At 44.6% G+C, this 19,584-nt stretch overlaps 2 protein-coding genes across 3 annotated transcripts in view; one reads left to right on the top strand and one right to left on the bottom strand.

The window, feature by feature from the left end:
* Positions 1 to 2,371: 2,371 nt before the first annotated feature.
* LOC126175248 (mitochondrial ribonuclease P protein 1 homolog) lies at positions 2,372 to 3,985 on the bottom strand. Its single transcript, XM_049921890.1, has one exon. The coding sequence runs from the start codon at positions 3,842 to 3,844 to the stop codon at positions 2,633 to 2,635; it is 1,212 nt and encodes a 403-aa protein (XP_049777847.1). The 5' UTR covers positions 3,845 to 3,985; the 3' UTR covers positions 2,372 to 2,632.
* A 130-nt stretch (positions 3,986 to 4,115) lies between these two features.
* LOC126175247 (mini-chromosome maintenance complex-binding protein) overlaps positions 4,116 to 19,584 on the top strand; it is a 75,357-nt gene continuing 59,888 nt past the window's right edge. The window contains exon 1 of one of the 2 annotated variants that reach the window (XM_049921888.1): positions 4,116 to 4,273. In XM_049921888.1, coding sequence (XP_049777845.1) covers positions 4,267 to 4,273 — 7 coding nt within the window. In that variant the 5' untranslated portion in view covers positions 4,116 to 4,266. Of the gene's footprint in view, positions 4,274 to 4,914; positions 5,050 to 19,584 lie in introns of those variants that run through there. The other variant, XM_049921889.1, reaches the window with a different exon arrangement.

Consider the following 19,584-nt stretch of genomic DNA (forward strand, 5'->3'; position numbering starts at 1 on the left):
ACAGTAGTGGCATAAGGAAGAGAAAGAAAAATAATGAGTGGGGAGGGAGGGGGGGAATGAAAGAGAAAGCCACCTGGTAGAATTTTGCACAGAGCATAATTAAATCATTGTAACATGAGGTTTAAGAATCATGAAATAAGGTTGTATACAAGGACGAGACCTGGAAACACTGGAAGATTTCAGTTTGATTACTTAATGGTAAGACAAAGATTTTGGAACCAGATTTTTAACTGTACATTTCCAGGGTCTGATGTGGACTCTGACTACATTTTATTGGTTTTGAGCTGTAGATTAAACTGAAGAAATTGCAAAAAGCATGAAATTAAGAAAATGGGACTGGGATAAACCGAAAGAACCAGAAGTTGTTGAGAATTTCAGAGGGAGCATTAGGGAACGATTGACAAGAACAGGGGAAAGGAATACAGTAGAAGAATAGAGGGTAGCTTTGAGAGATGAAATAATGAACACAGCAGATGATCAAGTATATTAAAAGACAAGGACTTAAAGAAATCCATGGGTAATGCAAGACATATTGAATTAATTGACAAAAGAAGAAAATATAAAAATACAGTAAGTAAAGCATGTCAGAGAAAATACAAACATCTATTAGAAGCAAATATCACTAGGGGAAAGATAGATACCACCTAAAGGAAAGTTAAAGAGACCTTTAGAGAAAAGAGAACCACCTGCATAAATGTCTACAGCTCAAGTGGAAAACTAGTACTTAGCAAAGAAGGAAAAGCTGAAAGGTCGAAGGAGTATACCGAGGCTCTGTACAAGGAAGATGTACACGAGAGCAATATTATGGAACTGGAAGAGGATGTAGAGAAAGATGTGAAGGGAGGTAATATTCTGCATGAAGAATTTCACTAAACACTGAAAGACTTAAGTCGAAACAAGGCCCCGGGAACTGATAACATTCCGTTAGAACTACTGAGAGGGTTGCGAGAGCCAGGCATGACGAAACTCTTCCATCTGGTGTGCAAGATGTCCAATTGAAAAGTGAACAGCTGTTGACAGATGAGAAAATTATCAAACTATCAGTTTAATAAGTCAGTTGCAAAATACTAACACAAATTCTTTACAGACAAATGGAGAAATTGGTAGAAGCCAATCTCGGGGAAGATCAGTTTTGGTTCCAGAAAAGTGTGAGAGCACGCGAGGCAATATTGACTCTAAAACTTCTCATAGAAGATAGGTTACAGAAAGACAAACCTATGTTTCTAGCATTTGTGGGCTTAGAGGAAGCTTTTGACAGGGTTGATTGGAATACCCTTTTTGAAATTCTAATGGTAATAGGGGTAAAATACAGGGAGCAAGAAGGCTATTTACAACTTTTACAGAAACCAGCAGGCATTTACAAGAGTCAAGAGACATGAAAAGGAAGCAGTGGTTTAGAAGGGACTGAGACAGTGTTGTAGCCAACCACCAGTGTTATTCAATCTGTACACTAAGCAAGCAGTAAAGGAAAAAAAAAGAAAAATTTGGAGTAGGAATTTGAGTCCAGGAAGAAGAAATAAAAACTTTGAGGTTTGCTGATGGCATTGTAATTCTGTCAGAGACAGCAAAGGACTTGGAGGAGCAGTTGAGTGGAACGGGCAATGTCTTGAAAGGAGGATATAAGATGAACATCAACAAAAGCAAAACAAGGATAATGGAATGTAGTCAAATTAAATCAGATGATGCTAAGAGAATTAGATTAGGAAATGAGACACTTAAAGCAGAAGATTAACTGATGAAAGCCTATGAGAGGATATAAAATGCAGGCTGGTAATGGCAACAAAAGCTGAAGAAGAGAAATTTGTTAACATTGAGTACAGCAGGAAGTCTTTTCCAAAAGCATGTAAGGAAATGAAACATGGATGATAAACAGTTTAGACATAAAGAGAAGAGAAGCTTTTTAAATATGGTGCTACAGAAGACTGCTGAAGATTAGATTGCTAGATCACATATCTAATGAGAGGAGGTACTGAAAAGAATTGGGGAGGAAAGAAATTTGTGGCCCAACCTGACTAGAAGAAGGGATCAGTTGGTAGGACACATTCTGAGACATCAAGGGATCACCAATTTTGTACTGGAGGGAAGTGGGGTGTAAAAGTTGTAGATGGACACCAACAGATGAATATAGTAAGCAGATTCAGAAGGATGTAGGTTGCAGTAGTTACTTGGGAGATGGAGAGGCTTGCACACGATGGAGCGGCATGGAGAGCTGCAGCAAATCAGTCTTCAGACTGAAGACCACAACACAAACTTTGCTTATGTATACCGGATGAATTAACCTCCAAGTTTGTATAAAAAAACAAACTCCAAAGTCCATGTTAGGACTCTCTATATAATTTATATATAATAAGTTAACAGTGAATTACATTACTTAGAATGGATAATAAATATTATTTACTTTATTGCATGTAACATAGCAATTTACATTTCTTTTTATATTCCAAGCTTATTATTTTGCATATCTTCCGTATGATTAACTAGCTTGTGAACAGTACTTATCAGACAAACAGAACAGAAAGTATAAAAATATATGAAACACTCTACTTATAGTTACACAGCTCAAAAGCACAAAAAGAGTTAGAGTAGTAACTCTGATGTGTTACTGCAGCGAATAACAATAGTTGCAATTTATTCACTTTGTATTCCAAGCTCTTCTAACCTCCACGGGTCTTCTAAATTCATAGTTATTCCTTCCTTTTAAAAAAGCTGTTTCCCTTTCAGCTGCCATAGCCAGTTTCCTTCTAGGTACAAAAGACAAAGCTTTCCCCCAGTCTCCGCTTGTTTTGATTTCCAACAATATCTGTATCATCTGGTTCAATGTAAGAGATTTTCCACTACCTGCACCCCAAGTTAGGTACCTGTCCAGAGGAAGTTTTGCCATTTTCACACCTTCGCGTTTGGCTTTTGCTAAAGAAACAGGGCCTAAACTTGACTTATCAACTACGGCGCCTATAACATAGACAGCTTCATGATCGTAATTTATTAATTCTTCTCGACAATGTGGTGTTAAATATACAATTTTGTCTTTGGGAAACAAGTCCAAGTAACTATTTTCCGTTAAATTAAGTGGAAAATGATCTTCATACAGTGGGTTAATAAATTTGTGCAACTCTTGCATCGTTACACTTTCGCGGTTAATATTACACAAATGTAAATCAAACGGATCATCGTGTAACCGATTCTCTGCAAATGCCATCATGAGCTGCTTCGCGCAATTTTGCGCCTCACGCTTCACCATCTGCGAATCGTAACTACAATCCATCACAAGCTTCTGACCAAACATCATAGCGGTCAAAAGCCTACTGTTATAAAATCGGTTTATAGTCGTATCATACACACGCAAAAACAAAGTATTTTTGCCTAAACCGTACTGGATGTGAGCAGTCTCTTCTTGTCCAGCATGTTCCAACCCCTTCAGTCTTTCCTGTTGTCGCATCTGTTTTTTCTTCAGCCTGCTCAACTCCTTCATTTCTATTTTCCAAAGATACTTCAGGTATTTTAGTCTCTTACTTCTTGTTGGCATCGATAATAGTTCTTTCCATTGTTCTGTATTCACGTTCTCAGGAACTTGCGCGCCTTCTTGTCGCAAGACATCTATCTCTAAGTTAAGAATTTTAAGTTTTTTCTCCAGATCAGGGTTTCCGTTTGTTATACTTGCCGCATCTCCATCAATGTTATCACTCTTCTGCATACAGTGCACCGTAGAACTATTGAACCGTACACTACTGAGAATTCTCACGTGTGTGCACACTTGGTGTTTCGCTACCGCAGCATTTTTAAAAACTCGAGTAACGTCAGATACAATTCTTCTCACGAAATGTACTTGTCTATGAATGCTATGCATAATTATGTTTCAATACGAAAGGTGTCATTCCATAAAATACAGTAACTTCACTCAACGCACTTCCTACGATAACAACACACAACTAACCCCTATATTCACGGCAATCGGCATTATGTTTTGTTTTGTGTTTTGAGGCAAAGGTATATTACAAAGTTTTCAAGGAGGTTCCTTCTTGGCAGCTTCGCGATATAGGGAGCCAGCCTACCCGTATCAGGGAGGTAGAAGAAAGTGTTCTGAGAAGAAAATTCGTAGTTTACAGTTGGCCACAATGGGAACAAAAACGAGCGCGAGTGTTTCGCGCCATTTCCTTGGCGCTGTGTAATTGGTTTTGTTTGTACTTTGTTGTAAAAGTTGTTTTCTAGTTATTACAGTGCGAACTGTTGATATTTCTTAAACAGTCTGTAATCTTTCTAAGTTTTGCAATGAGTGGTAAGACATCAACAGTGACCTTTCGACTGCAACAGCGTTACCGAATATATATGAAGTGTTACTTCAAATCAATTCCTGCTACAATTTAAGTTGTGTAGACTAGATTAATGTTTGTTTGTGGTTGGTGAAATTGTCGTGCATTGATCCCTTCATTCATACATCGCCTTCCGTGAATCCCTCAATTACGGCGGAACGAGACATCTCATTCATAAACAGTCAGTAACCGTTTCATACATAAACAGTCAATAACAACGACTGCTGAAATATTAATAGTCGTGTCGGAATAAAGCTTACGTTCGCTCATTCATAATTATGGGGAAAAATTCTGCATAATTTTAAAACAATTGGAAAGAGCCAAATGCAGTAAAACGCTGTTGGCCTTACACTATGATGCTATTTTTATCGTTGCTGTCTTAGCCACTTTTTCATTTAAAACATCGAGTATTATGTGGTTACACAACTTTGTTTTTACCACCAGCAATCTCGGTTTTCTTTACCATTATGTTTAAGAATCACAAATTTTTTTATTTTTAAGTCAAGTTATTTATGTAGGTTAAGAACTTACATAGCTGGTCAGTATTCCGCTCTCCATTCTGTTACGGAAGTTATTAATGCAATGGTATTTTTAAATTCCCAAGTGAATTTTATGTGCCTTAAGCAACTCGTAATACAGCAAAGATAACATTTTTGTATTAAATATAGATTTTCAGTGCACAGTGCTAGGTTTCCTAGTAGGGATGCCAAATGGAGACTGATATCAACTTTTGGCCAGAAACGTATGTAATTATTTTGTTATAGGTCCTTTTTTTTAAACTTTTGTCCATAGATAACTTTGGATATGACGAATTATTGTAGGCATAATTTCTAAAAAGTGATACATCATCGTAGACAGGGTGAAGGGAATATATTTTTGAACTGTTGCTTACATTTTGACTTTTCACATTAATCAGACGTTTGTGGTCACCCAAACCGGATGTCGACTCCAACCTGCAACATAAAATGACGACGTAGCCTGTGGCATCACATATGTGCAAACAGAGAGAGAGATAGAACACTTGACAATAGGTCTATATCTGTTGTATGTGTGCTACTTTTTGAGTAAAAGTTAAGTATTGAAATCCCCTTACATAAACATTAGGGTTTGCTACTGGTCAGTTTGTTAGCACAACCAGATTTTATACTTTCATATTTGTTGACTTCGCCAACTCTCAGCCAGATTTCCACTTTCCAATCTAACCTAGACCTTGGGCTGTGGTTTACAGATGTCTGTCATCACAACCAAGATTTTAGGCAGGCTGCAATACATAACTTAAGGCAGGTTTCAGGATGTGGGCTTGTAAGCTTGTGCTTACTCACTCTGTTCATGCCTGATGGAAGTGTCTAAAGAATGTATCATGTTTCTCACATTACATTCTCATCAAACCACTCCATCCCTCACACAACTCAAGCCAACTGCAAAAATCAACTGCAAAGTGCCCAACAAATTCCCTGTGTGCTAGTAGCACCAAAGTGGAGAGGATGCAAACTGCCTTTGATGTTTCTCTGAAAGACTAATAACCAGCTGAACATGACCAAATACCAGTGAATTTGAACCAAATGGGGCCAAATGGTGCCTGCCCATATTAGTCGACCATTTATACCAGAGAAAATTCTCATTTGTTGACGCTCGTTCAGTTCTACATCTATATATGTGTACTCTGCAAACCACTGTGAGGTGCATGGCAGAGGGTATGTCCCATCGTACCAGTTATTAAGGCTTCTTCCTGTTCCATTCGGGTACGGAATGTGGGAAAAATGATTGTTTGAATGTCTCTCTCTCTCTCTCTCTCTCTCTCACTCTCTCTCTCTCTCTCTCTGTTTGTGTGTGTGTGTGTGTGTGTGTGTGTGTGCAGTAATTATTCTAATCTTATCCTCACAATCTCTGTATGAGCTATACATAGGAGGCTGTTGTAGGCCTATATCCCTACAGTAATTGCCTAAAGCCAGTTCTCGGAACCTTATTAATAGACATTCTCAGGATCGTTTATGTCTATCTTCAAGAGTCTTCCAGTTCAGTTACTTCAGTATCTCTGTGGCACTCTCCCAAGGATTAAACAAACCTTTGACCGTTTGTGCTGCTCTTCACTGTCTGTGTTTCAATATGACCTATTGGTCCTATCAGGTTCGTGTCCCACAAACGTGAGCAATATTCTCGAAATGGTTGTATGAGTGATTTGTAAGCAGCCTTGTTAGATTGATTGCACTTCCACAGTGTTCTACCAATAAACCAATGTCTACCACGTGCTTTACCCATGACTGAACCTATGTGATGATTCCATTTCATATCCCTACAATGTGCGCTACATGCAGGTATTTGTACGAGTTGGCCGTTTCCAGCAGTAACTCATTAATATTATAGTCACAGGATAACTAATTTTTTTGTTTTGTGAAATGCAAAATTTTACATTTCTGAATTGTAGCAAGTTGCCAGTATCTGCACAACATTGAAATTTTATCAAGATCTAACTGAATATTTATGCTTCTTACTTCGGATAGTACTTCATTATGGATAACTGCATTGTCTGCAAAAAGACTGATTTTACTATTAATATTGTTTGCAAAGTCATTAATATACAAGATCAACAGCAAGGGTCCCAACACAGTTCCCTGGGGCACACCCGAAATCACTTCTACATCTGATGATGACTCCCCATCCAAGATAACTTGCTGTGTCCTACCTACCAAAAAGTCCTCAATCCAGTCACAAACTTCACTTGATACCCTCATATGATCGTACTTTTGGCCAATAAGCATACATGCATTACTGAGTCAGATGCCTTTCGGGTTTCAAGAAACACTGCATCTACCTGGTTGCCCTGATACAAAGCTTTCAGTATGTCTTGTGAGAAAAGTATGAGTTGGGTTTCACATGGTCGATGTTTTCAAAATTCATGCCGGTTGACATTGAGAAGATCATTCTGTTCAGGGTATCTCATTAAACTGGAACTCAGGATATGTTCTAAGATTCTACAACAAATCAATGTCAAGGATATTAGATGATAGTTTGTGGAGCATTACTACTTTTTTGGTAGGCAGGTGTGACCTGTGCCTTTTCCAAGAACTGTGCACATTTTTTTTGTTCGAGGGATCTACGATGTGTTATAGTTAGAAGAGGGGCTAACTCGGCTGCAAATTCAGTACAGAATCTGTTCTGTCTGCGCCAGTGTAAAGCGGGCTTTACAAGATGTGAATGGTATATAGTGTGTCTTTTAAACTTCAGGGACGAGGGATTGGCTAGTAAGTAGTTTACATGATCCAGTTACATTAATGTGACCACCACCTATAGTTGATGTCGGCATGCAATAACTGCTCACAGGTGGTAGGACTAGCCGTGGAAGGTATATAAAGCATGTTGGGCTTCACGGAAAACAATGCATATGTTGTCATAATGCAGAAATGGAGCAATTTATCTGGTGTCCACAAAGGCATGATAATTGCCTCTGGGGTCAAGGGTGAAAATGTTTCCGATATGACTGTAAGTTTGTGAACTGTTCAAATGCTGCTGTGATTGAAGTATACCGTGGATGGCAGAATGACACTATCCAAACTGGTGCCAAGACAACTGTGGTGCACCACAAGCCATAGATGACAAAGTGAATGATGGCTGTGGAGATGTGTTTGGGTGAATACATGTGCAACTGTTGACAGGCTGATTACCCAAGTAAACAAAGGGGGTTACCAACAATGTCTCCTCAAGGACCATTCAGTGAACATTGCTGTATATGGGACATCACAACAGGTGCCTGGTTCATGCACCCGTGTTTACTACTGTTCATTGGCAATGGGGGCTGGAATTTACATACAAATACAGCAACTGGACGTCGGTTGAGTGGCGACAGATGACCTTCCCTGATAAATCACATCTTATGTTCCATCAAACAGAAGGCAGTTGGTGTGTAATGTCTGAAATCAAACAAGAGGGGAACATTATGGTCTTGAATGTTTATGTTGCATTCTGTGGGTGAGCTCATCATTCTGAAAGGCACAGTGGATCAACAGAAGTATGCATCTGTCCTTGGGGTGACCTTGTCCACCCCTACATGCAGTTCATTTTTCCTTGGAACAATGACATATCTACCAGTGGATAATGCAACATGTCACACAGCTTGCTGTGTATGTACCTGTTTCGAAGAGCAGCAGGATTGAGTTTATTGTGTTCCCTTGGCCACCAGTCCCCCTGGATTTAAACCCAATTGAGAATATGCAGGACCACCTCAATCGGGCTGTTCGCACCATGAATCATCAGCTGACTGCAGCACTGGAGTCTGCAGGGCTCCACATCCCTGTCGGTACCTTGCAGAACCTCATTGATTCTTTTCCTGCATGTCTCGCAATGGTTGGTGGTGCAAAAGGTGGTTGTTCAGGCTTTTGACAGGTAGTCACATTAATGTGACTGGTCAATTATTAGTGCCCATAAAAATTTCAACAACTAATTTTTCTAAGACTACTTGATTTGCTACTTCTTGCAGTGTTTGTGTCATCTGCAAAAAAGAGCGTACTTTGTATCTACCTCCACACTATGTGATCAAAAGTATCCGGACACCCCCACTTACAGACGTTTTTCATATTAGGTGCATTGTGATGCCACCTACTGCCAGGTACTTCATATCAGTGACCTCAGTACTCATTAGACATCATGAGAGAGCAGAATTGGGTGCTTTGCAGAATTCACGGACTATGAACGTGGTCAGGTGATTTGGTGTCACTTGTCATATGTCTGTACGCGAGATTTCTACATCCCTAAACATCCCTAGGTCCACTGTTTCCGATGTGATAGCGAATTAGAAACGTGAAGGGACACACACAGCACAAAAGCGTACAGGCCGACCTCGTCTGTTGACTGACAGAGACTGCCGACAGTTGAAGAGGTCGTAAAGTGTAATAGGCAGACATCTATCTATCCAGACCACCACACAGGAATTCCAAACTGCATCAGGATCCACTGCAGGTACTATGGAGTTAGGCGGGAGTTGAGAAAACTTGGATTTCATGATCAAGCGGCTGCTCATAAGCCACACATCATGTCGGTAAATCCCAAACGACGCCTCACTTGCTGTAAGGAGTGTAAACATTGGACGATTGAACAGTGGTAGAATGTTGTGTGGTGTGATGAATCACGGTACACATCCCCCTGTGGGTCCGGGAGGTTAGAATAGGCCCAAGGTATTTCTACCTGTCGTAAGAGGCGACTAGAGGGAGTCTCTCACATATTTTGGCCTTTATGTGATGGTCCCCTGTAGGGTTAGACCTCCATTTTTCCAAATTTTGCCGAAGAGCGAGCCAATTGGGGAAGGGCGCCTTACATGGTGCATCGTGTCCACTGTGCATTGAGAGCTTTAGCCCACTTTCTCGTCATTACACTGCAGTCCTGCTCATTCTCCATCTCTTGGACGAGGACACCTTCCTGGGTGTGTTTTCCACCATACCTATGCAATGGTCATCCTGACAGGTGGCCTTTACTGCGTCTGGGTGGCACCCATGGGGTTGGAGTGGGTGGCATCAGACCAGATGACACACCGTGAAGCGTGGAATGTCATCTCTTGCTGGTGGTCTGCCAGCAGCAGTCTAAGTGGGCAAAGTCTAACTTCAGTGCCAATAAATGTGACCCCAAATTGTTCCTCTCCCTGGCCACACCACAGGAGGAATGCCAAGCTAAGGATGGCAGTGGAGCTTATTTGCGCCGGTATCTCGTATGTATGAGAGTTGATGGGGAATCTTTCATGTCCATGAAGCCTCAGTTTTTTGTGGAGCATCTGGAGACAAGTTTGGGGAGGTGGAGGGCTTGTCCAAAATGTGCTCTGGGTCAGTTTTGATAAAAATAGCATCCTTTGCCCAGTCACAGGCATTAGTTGCTTGTGGCAAGTAGTGGGATGTTTCTGTTATCATCACGCCTCATAAGCCCTGAAATATGGTCCAGGATATTATATTCCACAGGGACCGTCTTTTGCTGTCTGATGATGAGCTGTGTACCAATTTAGAGCTAAGAGGTGTTCATTTCGTCCGGCTTGTCCAATGGGGTCTGAGGGGTAATCAGCTTTCCAGTGGTGCCTTCATCTTGGCTTTCGTGGGTGACACATTACCCGAGAAGGTCAAGGTGATGGTCTACCGCTGTGACGTCAAGCCATATATCCCTCTCCCGATGCGGTGCTTTAAGTGCTGGAAGTTCGTCCATATGTCTTCCCGCTGTACTTCCAGCCCCACCTGTCGAAATTGTGGACGTCCATTGCATCCCAATACACCATGTGCCCCGCCTCCCATCTGTGTCAGCTGCAGAAAGCATCATTCACCTTGCACACCAGACTGCAGGATTTTACAGAAAGAGAGGAAAAACATGGAATATAAGACCCTGAACCGACTCACCTACACTGAGGCTAAGAGTAAATTTGAGCACCTACATCCTATGGCTATGACCATCTCATATGCCGCCACTATGAGAACAGTTGTCGCCCCATCAGTTCCTCATATTCCTGTCGCATCTCGGAACCGGGAGACTACACCTGCCCCCTTAATAGTGGGGGAGGGGGGGGGCTCTTCCCTCCTTGTTGCTTCCACACCATCTACTTCAGGAGTAACATCCCCCCAACCATTCGGGATTTCAGTCCCCACTTCTGAGGCAGAGAAGCATAATGCTTCTTTGGCTCCTCTCGCTAGAAATGGGTCCCTTGGGTGACTCCCTGCCCAGGTTTCTGCTAGTGGGAAAGAGCCCAAAAACAGCTGGTCATAGGGCTTCACGCTCATCGTCAGTCTTGGAGACTGATTCAGTGAAGTCTTCCTAGCAAGGGAAACCCAAGGAACACCACGATAAATCGGAAAAGAAGACTCCCAAGAACAAGGAACTTGTGGTGGCACCCACACCACTGCTACATATACCGCTGCTTCTGAGGATGAGGTGAAGATTCTGGTGTCTGCTGAGGACCTAGATCTCACCAGACCCTCAGACACAATGGATATAGGCTGTTCAGGAAATAAGTTGGTGGCAGCAGGTGAGCCTGAGGCATAGACTGCCTCATTGGGTGTTTCATGCCTTCCCAGTCTCACAGTCATGTCATCCTCCTGTGGAATTGTGGTGGTTTTTTCCACCGCCTGTCTGAGCTACGGCAACTGTAAAGCTTTACACCTGCTTTCTGCATTGCCCTCCAGGAAACATGGTTCCCGGCAGTGCAGACCCCTGCCCTCCACGGCTATAAAGGATATTACAGGAACCGTGGCGACTATAATTGAGTGTCAGGTGGAGTTTATGTCCTAAACTCAGTCTGTAGTGAAACGGTGCCCTTTCAAACTCCTCTTGAAGCTGTGGCTGTCAGAAGAAGGACGACACAGGAAATAATTGTCTGCAGTGAATATCTTCCTCCAGATGGTGCAGTACCCCTGAATGTACTAGCGGCACTGATTGATCAACTCCCTAATCCTTTCTTACATTTTGGGAGATTTTGATGCCCATAACCCCTCGTGGGGTAGCACTGTGCTTACTGGCCGAGGCAGAGATATTGAAAATTTACTGTGACAACTTGACCTGTGCCTCTTAAATACTGGGGCCACCACACATTTCAGTGTGGCTCGGAAGTTACTCGGCCATTGGTTTATCAATTTGCAGCCCAGGACTTCTCCCACTTATCCACTGAAGAGCACTTGATGACCTGTGTGGTAGTGACCACTTCCTCATCTTCCTGTCACTGTCCTGGCATCAGGCCCATGGAGGCATGCCTAGATGGGCTTTAAACAAGGTGGACTGGGAAACTTTCATCTCTGATGTCACCGTTGCCTCTTCCCCACATGGTAACATCGATGTGATGGTTGAGCAGGTGACTACCACAGTCGTTTATGCAGCAGAAAACGCGATCCCCTCTCGTTCACTACAAGCCACAGTGAACCCTGTAAAACCCAATTTATGGAGTGGGAGCTCCTCAATGCCCTTGCACATTGCCCTGTCACTGCTTCTGGGCCAGATTGACTCCATGGTGAGATGATTAAACAGCTCTTATCTTACTACAAGCACCATCTCCTCATCATCTTCAATCGGATCTGGTGGGACGGCATCTTTCCATTGCGATGGTGGGAGAGTACCATCATTCCAGTGCTCAAACCCGGTAAAAATCCAATTGAAGTTGGTAGCCATCGGACCATCATCCTCACCAACATTGTTTGTAAGCTGCTGGAATGTATGTTGTGTTGGCAGTTGGTTGGGTCCTGGAGTCACGTGGCCTACTGCCTCCATGTCAGGGCGGCTTCTGCCAGGGTTGCTCTACTACTGATAATCTTGTTTCCCTCGAGTCTGCCATCGGAACAGCCTTTTCCAGACACCAACACCTTGTTGCCGTCTTTTTTGTTCTACGCAAAGTGTATGACACCACCTGGCGACATCCTTGCACACATTATACGGATGGGGTCTCAGAGGTGCACTCCTGATTTTTATCCAGAGTTTCCTGTCGATCCTTACTTTCCGTGTCAGAGTTGGTGCCTCCAATAGTGTCCCCCCCCCCTCCTCCTATATCGTTAGAATGGGGTCCCACAGGGCTCTGTATTGAGTGTATTACTATTTTTAGTGGCCATAAATGGTCTAGCAGCAGCTGTAGGGCCATCTGTCTCACCCTCTCTGTATGCAGACGACTTCTGCATTTCATACTGCTCCACCAGTACTGGTGTTGATGCTCCGCAACACAGGGAGCACAGGCACAGTCATGGGCTCTTGCCCACGGCTTCCAGTTTTCGGCCGCTAAGTCGTGTGTCATGCACTTCTGTCGGCGTCGTACTGTTCATCTGAAACCAGAACTTTACCTTAATGACGATCCACTTACTGTAGTGGAGCCATCTCGATTCTTAGGACTGGTTTTCGACGCCTGATTGACTTGGCTACCTCACCTTCATCAGCTTAAGTGGAAGTGCTGCCAGCACCTCAATGCCCTCTGCTGCCTGAGCAACACCAACTGGGTTGCAGATCACTCTACACTGCTGCAGCTCTACAAAGCCCTTGTTCAAACTGCCCCCCCCCCCCCCCCTCCCCCCGACTATGAGAGTTAGGTTTATGGTTTGGCGGCACCCTCAGCATTGCGTGTACTCAACCCAGTGTATCACTGTGGCGTTCGCCTAGCGACCTGAGGTTTTAGTACGAGTCCGGTGACCAGTGTTCTTGTGGAGGCCGGAGTCCCTCCATTGCAGATCAGGCATGCACAACTGCATGCCAGTTATGTTGCACACATTCGTAGTTCTGAGCATCCGAATTACTGTCTCCTTTTTCCACCTGCGGTAGTTCATCTCCCGCATTGGCGGTCCAGGTCAGGGCTAAGATGGCAGTTCACGTGCAATGTCTTCTGTCAGAACTGGAGTCCTTCCCTTTACCACATCCCATCCAAGTCCATTCCCATACACCTCCATGGTGTACACATAGGCCTCAGATTCGTCTGGACCTTTCGCATGACCCTAAGGACTCAGTTACTCATGCTGCTCTCTGCTGTCACTTCATCTTGATTCTTGACGTGTTCCGGGGCTCTGAAGGGGTTTACCCTGATGGCTCGATGGCTGATGGCCATGTTGGCTTCGCCTACATCCCCAGAGGCTATTTTGAACAGCATTCCTTGCTTAATGGCTGCAGTGTATTCACTCCAGAGCTGGTGGCTATCTCTCGTGCACTTCAGTATATCTGTTCATGCCCAGGGGAATCGCTTCTTCTGTGTACTGACTCCTTGACCAGCCTACAAACTGTCAACCGGTGTTAACCTCGCAATCCTTTGGTAGTGTTCATCCAGGAGTCTATGCTCTGGACCGGTCCTGTCTTTCAGTGGTGTTTGTGTGGACCCCAGGACACGTCGGCATCCCAGGCAACGAATTTGCTGACAGCCTACGTGGAAACTGTTTCTGGAGATGGGCATCTCTGAACCTGACCTGTGTTCTAATTTACGCCATAGGGTTTTTCGACTTTGGTAGACAGAATGGCATAACAGTACACACAACAAACTGTGTGTCATTAAGGAGACTACGAATGTGTAGAAGACTTCCACGCAGGCCTCTCGCAGTGAATTAGTTGTCCTCTGCCGAATCCACATCGGCCACATTTGGCCGACCCATGGTTATCTCCTGCGCAGTGCAGACCCTCCTGAGTGTCTGTTTGGTAACCAGTTGACAGTGGCCCATATTCTGATGCTCTGGCCCATTTTGACTGCCCAGCGACGAAATCTTGGGTTACCGGACTTGTTGCCCCCAATTTTATCTGATAATGCCTCATCGCCAGATTTAGTTTTATGTTTTATTTGTGAGGGTGGGTTTAATCATTTGATCTAAGTTTTAGTGTATATCCTTTGTGCCTGTGTCTCTTCCACCCTAGTGCTTCTATAGGGGAGATTTTAATGTGTTGCAGAGTGGCTGGCTTCTCCTTTTTCATTCTCATGGTCAGCCAGCCATGGTAATCTGCTTTGTTGTTTTAATCTTTTCATCCTGTTTCTTGCGTTTTTGTGATTTTCTTGTCCCCTTTTGTTAATTTACATGTTTGTTGCTCTTTGTCATTCTTGTGATTTTTTTCCTTTCATTTCGTTTTGGGTTGTCAGTCTCGTTTGTTTTATTGTCACACTGTGGCATTGTTTTATTCGGAACAAGGGACTGATGTCCTTGTAGTTTGGTCCCTTTCCCCCTCTTTTAATCCAACCCACCAACCACGGTACACAGTGTGGCGATCTGATGGCAGGGTGTGGTTACGGCAAATGCCTGGTGAACGTCATCTGCCAGCGTGTGTAGTGCCAACACCCTTGGTCAAGATCACGAAGTGTCATCAGTGAATGTGACCCAGGAAAGGGATTGGGTGGTTAGGAAGGATTCCTATAGATGGCCATGAATAAATTGGCATAGCATGGTGCCCTGTGGGCATGCATTGCTGTTCCATGGATTTGTTTGTAGGTGATGTCTTCAAAGAAGAAGTAATTTTGGGTGAGGATATAGTTGGTCATGGTGACCGGGAAGAAGATTGAGGGTTTGGAGTCAGTCAGGCATTGGGAAAGGTAGTGTTTGGTAGTGGCAAAGCCATGGACATTGCTGATGTTAGTGTAGGTGGAGGTGGTGGTGGCATCATTAGGGATGAGCAAAATGCCATATGATACAGGAACAGGAACTGTGGAGAGTCAGCGGAAAAAATGGTTGGTGTCTTTTATGTAGGAGGATAAGTTATGGATAATAAGCTAAAGGTATTAATGTATGAGAGCAGAGGTTCTCTCAGTGGGAGCACAGTAACTGACTGCAGTGGAGCATACGAGGTGGTTGGGTTTATCGACTTTAGGAAGCATGTAGAAAGTGGGAGTGTGGGAAGTGGTAGGGGTGAGGAGGCAGGCAGATTTGGGTAAGATGTGGGATGGGCCTAAGGATTTGAGGAGAGACTGTAGATTCTGTTGGAATTCTGATATGGCTGCGGCAGGGTTTGTAGGTTGACGAATCTGACAAATCCCTCCACCAGGTGATGCCTCTGGTTCAAAACCACAGTGATGGAACCTTTGTCTGCAGGTGAGATTATAAATCAGGCCTACCCCAGAACCCTACCTGAGTCCATCTGTCCCCTCACCTCTACCATTTCCCGCCCTCATACCTTGTACAGGCTTCGGAAAATCCATAAACCCAACCATCTAGGACACCTCGTTGTGGCCAGTTACTGTGTCCCCGTTGAGAGAATCTCTGTTCTCACGGACCCAGTACCTTTGGCCTATTACCCGTAATTTACCCTCCTATATGATGGACACCAACCGTTTCCTCCACCGATTCTCCACAGTTCGTGTTTGTTTAGCACACTGTGCTCTGCTTGTCCCTATTGATGCCACCATCTCCCTCTGTACTAACATTCCTAAAACCCATGGCCTTGCCGCTATTGGACACTACCGTGCTGAGTGCCCAACTGACTCCAAACCTACAACCTCCTTCCTGATTACTTCTTCTTTTAAGGAATTATCTACAAACAAACCTGTGGTACAGTAATGGGCACCCACATTGCACCGTCCTATGCCAATGAATTTGTGGACGATCTAGAGAAATCCTTCCTAACCACCCAGAAATCCAAAACTCTCTCCTGGTTTAGATTCATTGATGATGTCTTTGTTATTTGGACCAAGGGTGAGGACATCCTATCCACATTCCTCCACCTCACTATCTTCTACACCTTCATTTCACCTGATTCACCTCAGCCTAACAAGCCACTGTCCTCGATGTTGACCTCCACCTCAAGTATGGCCTGTCAGTATCTACCAGCCACGAACAGTACCTCCACTTAGTTAGTTGCCCAAGTCCCTTCCATATAGCCTAGCCACCCTTAGTGAACATCCTACTCACAAACCTCCCAACCTCACCTACAGTAATATTATGCCACCCACCAAACCTACGGAATCTCTTTGCCCAGCCGTATTCCACCCATACTCCCAAACCCTTGTCTCATGGCTAATATCCTTGCAGTAGACCTAGATGCAAGACCTATCGGATACATCCTCCCACAACCAGCTACTCCAGTCTGGTCTCAGGTATTCCATCAAAGGCAAGGCTGCCTGTGAAAGGAGACATGGTCTACAAACTAAGCTGTAGCCCTGTGCTTTCTGTCTACATGAATGGCCATTGACAAACTGTGGCCAAAAGACAGCTGGGCCACTCAGTTCCTGAACCTGCTGCCCAACAATATGTGCTTCACTTTATCGACTGCTTCACATCCTGTGCCATCTGGATCCTTTCTACCAATACTAGCTGTTCTGAACTGCACAGGTAGAAACTCTCCCTGCAGTACATTCTACATTCCCGTAACCTCCCTGGCCTCAGCCTTTGCTAGTCTGTGTTCTTCACCAACCATTTGCATTCTCTGCTCCCATTCCAGTACCACACTGCCTTCTATTTCACCAATGCACCCGCTATTTGTTTTCCACTCCTCTTCTCCTTTTCTGTTCTTCTTTGCCCTCCCACCCTAAAACTTCCTGGCTGCACCTAGTAAGCTTACCCTGTCCCCATCACGTGTGTGCAGGCTCATCTTCTACCCATACTCTGATACACCTCCCTCTCTCCACCTCAGCCTCCTCCTTACCCCCATAACCTACGTGCAATTTCTCCCATCAGGTGCAATTGTTGTACATAGTCTGGCTTCAGTGGCCAGTCAGTCTGTGTGTTGTCCTTGTGTATATCAGAAACAGAGAGAATAGTCATGCGAATATGCGTGGTGATCGTGTACTTTCGGAGAAGACCTTTTAATGGAAAGTTTATATGTATAGCAGTCTTTTTGTTGAGCCTGTCTGACACTCAGCATTTCCTCTATATGATTAGTAGAAATCTAGCAATGGAAGATCCAGGATGGAATGTAACTTGCTACTCACCATATAGCAGAGATGCTGAGTTGCGGAAAGGCACAACAGAAAGACTGTCGGAAAGTTAGCTTTCGGCCAACAAGGCCTTTGGGGAGGGGAAAAAATCACCCCCCTCCCCCCCCCCCCCCACACACACACACGTGCACACGCGGGGTCACGCATATGCAACACACAGACACATGACCACAGTCTCTGGCAGCTGGAGCCAGACAGCAGCTGTGCATCATGGGAGAGGGAACTAGGTGTGGGTGAGGAGATTGGGCTGGAGAGGGGGAGGGATAGCAGGGTTGGGGTGGGGGAGGGTAAAGTGTTGTTGGGAGCGTGCAGGGATGGTTTAGAGTAGGGCAGCAAAGTGCAGTTGGTAGGTTAGATGGAGGCCGGGGGAAGGGGGGAGGGGGTAGTAGAAAAGGGGAGAAGTAAAAAGAATGGGCGCATTGATGGAGTAGAGTGCTGTTTAGTGCTGCAATGGGAATAGGGGAGGGCTAGATGGGTAAGGCCTATGACTAATGAAAGTTGAGGCCAGGAGGGTTATGTGGGAACGTAGGATATTGCAGGGAGAGTTCCCAAATGCGCAATTCAGAAAAGCTGGTGTGTGTGTATGTGGGGGGCAGGGGGGGGGGGTCCAGATGGCACAGGCTGTGAAGCAGTTATTGAAATGAAAGACATCATGTTGGACGGCGTGCTCAGCAACAGGTGGGCTCAGTTGTTTAGTGGCCACAGTTTGTCGGTGGCCATTCAAGTGGACAAACAGCTTGTTGGTTGTCATGCTGATGTAGAATGCAGCACAATGGTTGCAGCCTAGCTTGTAGATCACAAGACTGGTTTCAGAGGTAGCCCTGTCATTGATGGGATAGATGATGTTTGTGATGGGACTGGAGTAGTAGTAGTAGTAGTAGTAGTAGTAGTAGTAGGAGGTGGTGGTGGGAGGATGTATGGGACAGGTCTTTCATCTAGGTCTATCATAGGGATATGAGTCACGAGGCAAAGTTTTCGGAACACAGGATGTGTAGGGGTGAACAGGGATATTGTGTAGGTCTGGTGAGCAGCAGAATACCACTGTGGGAGGGTATGGGAAGGATAGTGGGTAGGACAGTTCTCATTTCAGGGCACGACGAGAGATAAGCGAAACCCTAGCGGGAAATGTAATCCAGTTGCTTCGACTACCTTTCGTCGTGCCCTGAAATGAGAAATGTCCTACCCACTATTCATCCCTTCCATCCACAGTGGTATTCTACCACCCATTGAACCTACACAACACCCGTGTCCATCCCAACACTACCCTTGCTCCCAACCTCTTGTCTCATTGCTCATATCTCCATAATAGACCCAGGTGCAAGACCTGTCCCATACATCCTTCCACCACCACCTGCTCTAGTCATGTGATCTTCAAGCTAAGCTGCTATCACTGTGCTGCGTTCTATGTGTGCATGACAACCGACAAGCTGTCTGTCTGCATGACTGGCCACCAACAAGCTGGGTCAAGAAATAACTGGACCACCCTGTCGTTGTGCACACCGCCCAACACGATGTCCTTTGTTTCAGTGACTGCTTCACAGCCTGTGCCATCTGGATCCTTCCCACCAACACCAGCTTTTCTGAATTACGCAGGTTGGAACTCTCCCTGCAATATATCCTATGTTCCTGTAATCCTCCTGGCCTCAACCTTCATTAGTCATTGTCCAAATCCATTTAGCCCTTCCCTGTTCCCATTGCAGCACTACACAGCCCTATTCCATCAATTTTTTATTTCACTCCTTTTCTGCTACCCCCCATCTCTCCTGCCTCCATCTAATTTCTCGACTGCATCTAGCTGCCCTGTTCTCCACTGTCTCTGCACACTCCCAACAGCATTTTACAATCCTCCACCCCCTACCCTGCTATCCCCCCCCCCCCCCCCCCCTCCACCGATGATGCCACATCGACCACTAGCTAACACTCACTTATAGGTAATACACAAGCAAACAT

The sequence above is a fragment of the Schistocerca cancellata genome, chromosome 3, assembly GCF_023864275.1.
Source record: "Schistocerca cancellata isolate TAMUIC-IGC-003103 chromosome 3, iqSchCanc2.1, whole genome shotgun sequence".
Taxonomy (NCBI): domain Eukaryota; kingdom Metazoa; phylum Arthropoda; class Insecta; order Orthoptera; family Acrididae; genus Schistocerca; species Schistocerca cancellata.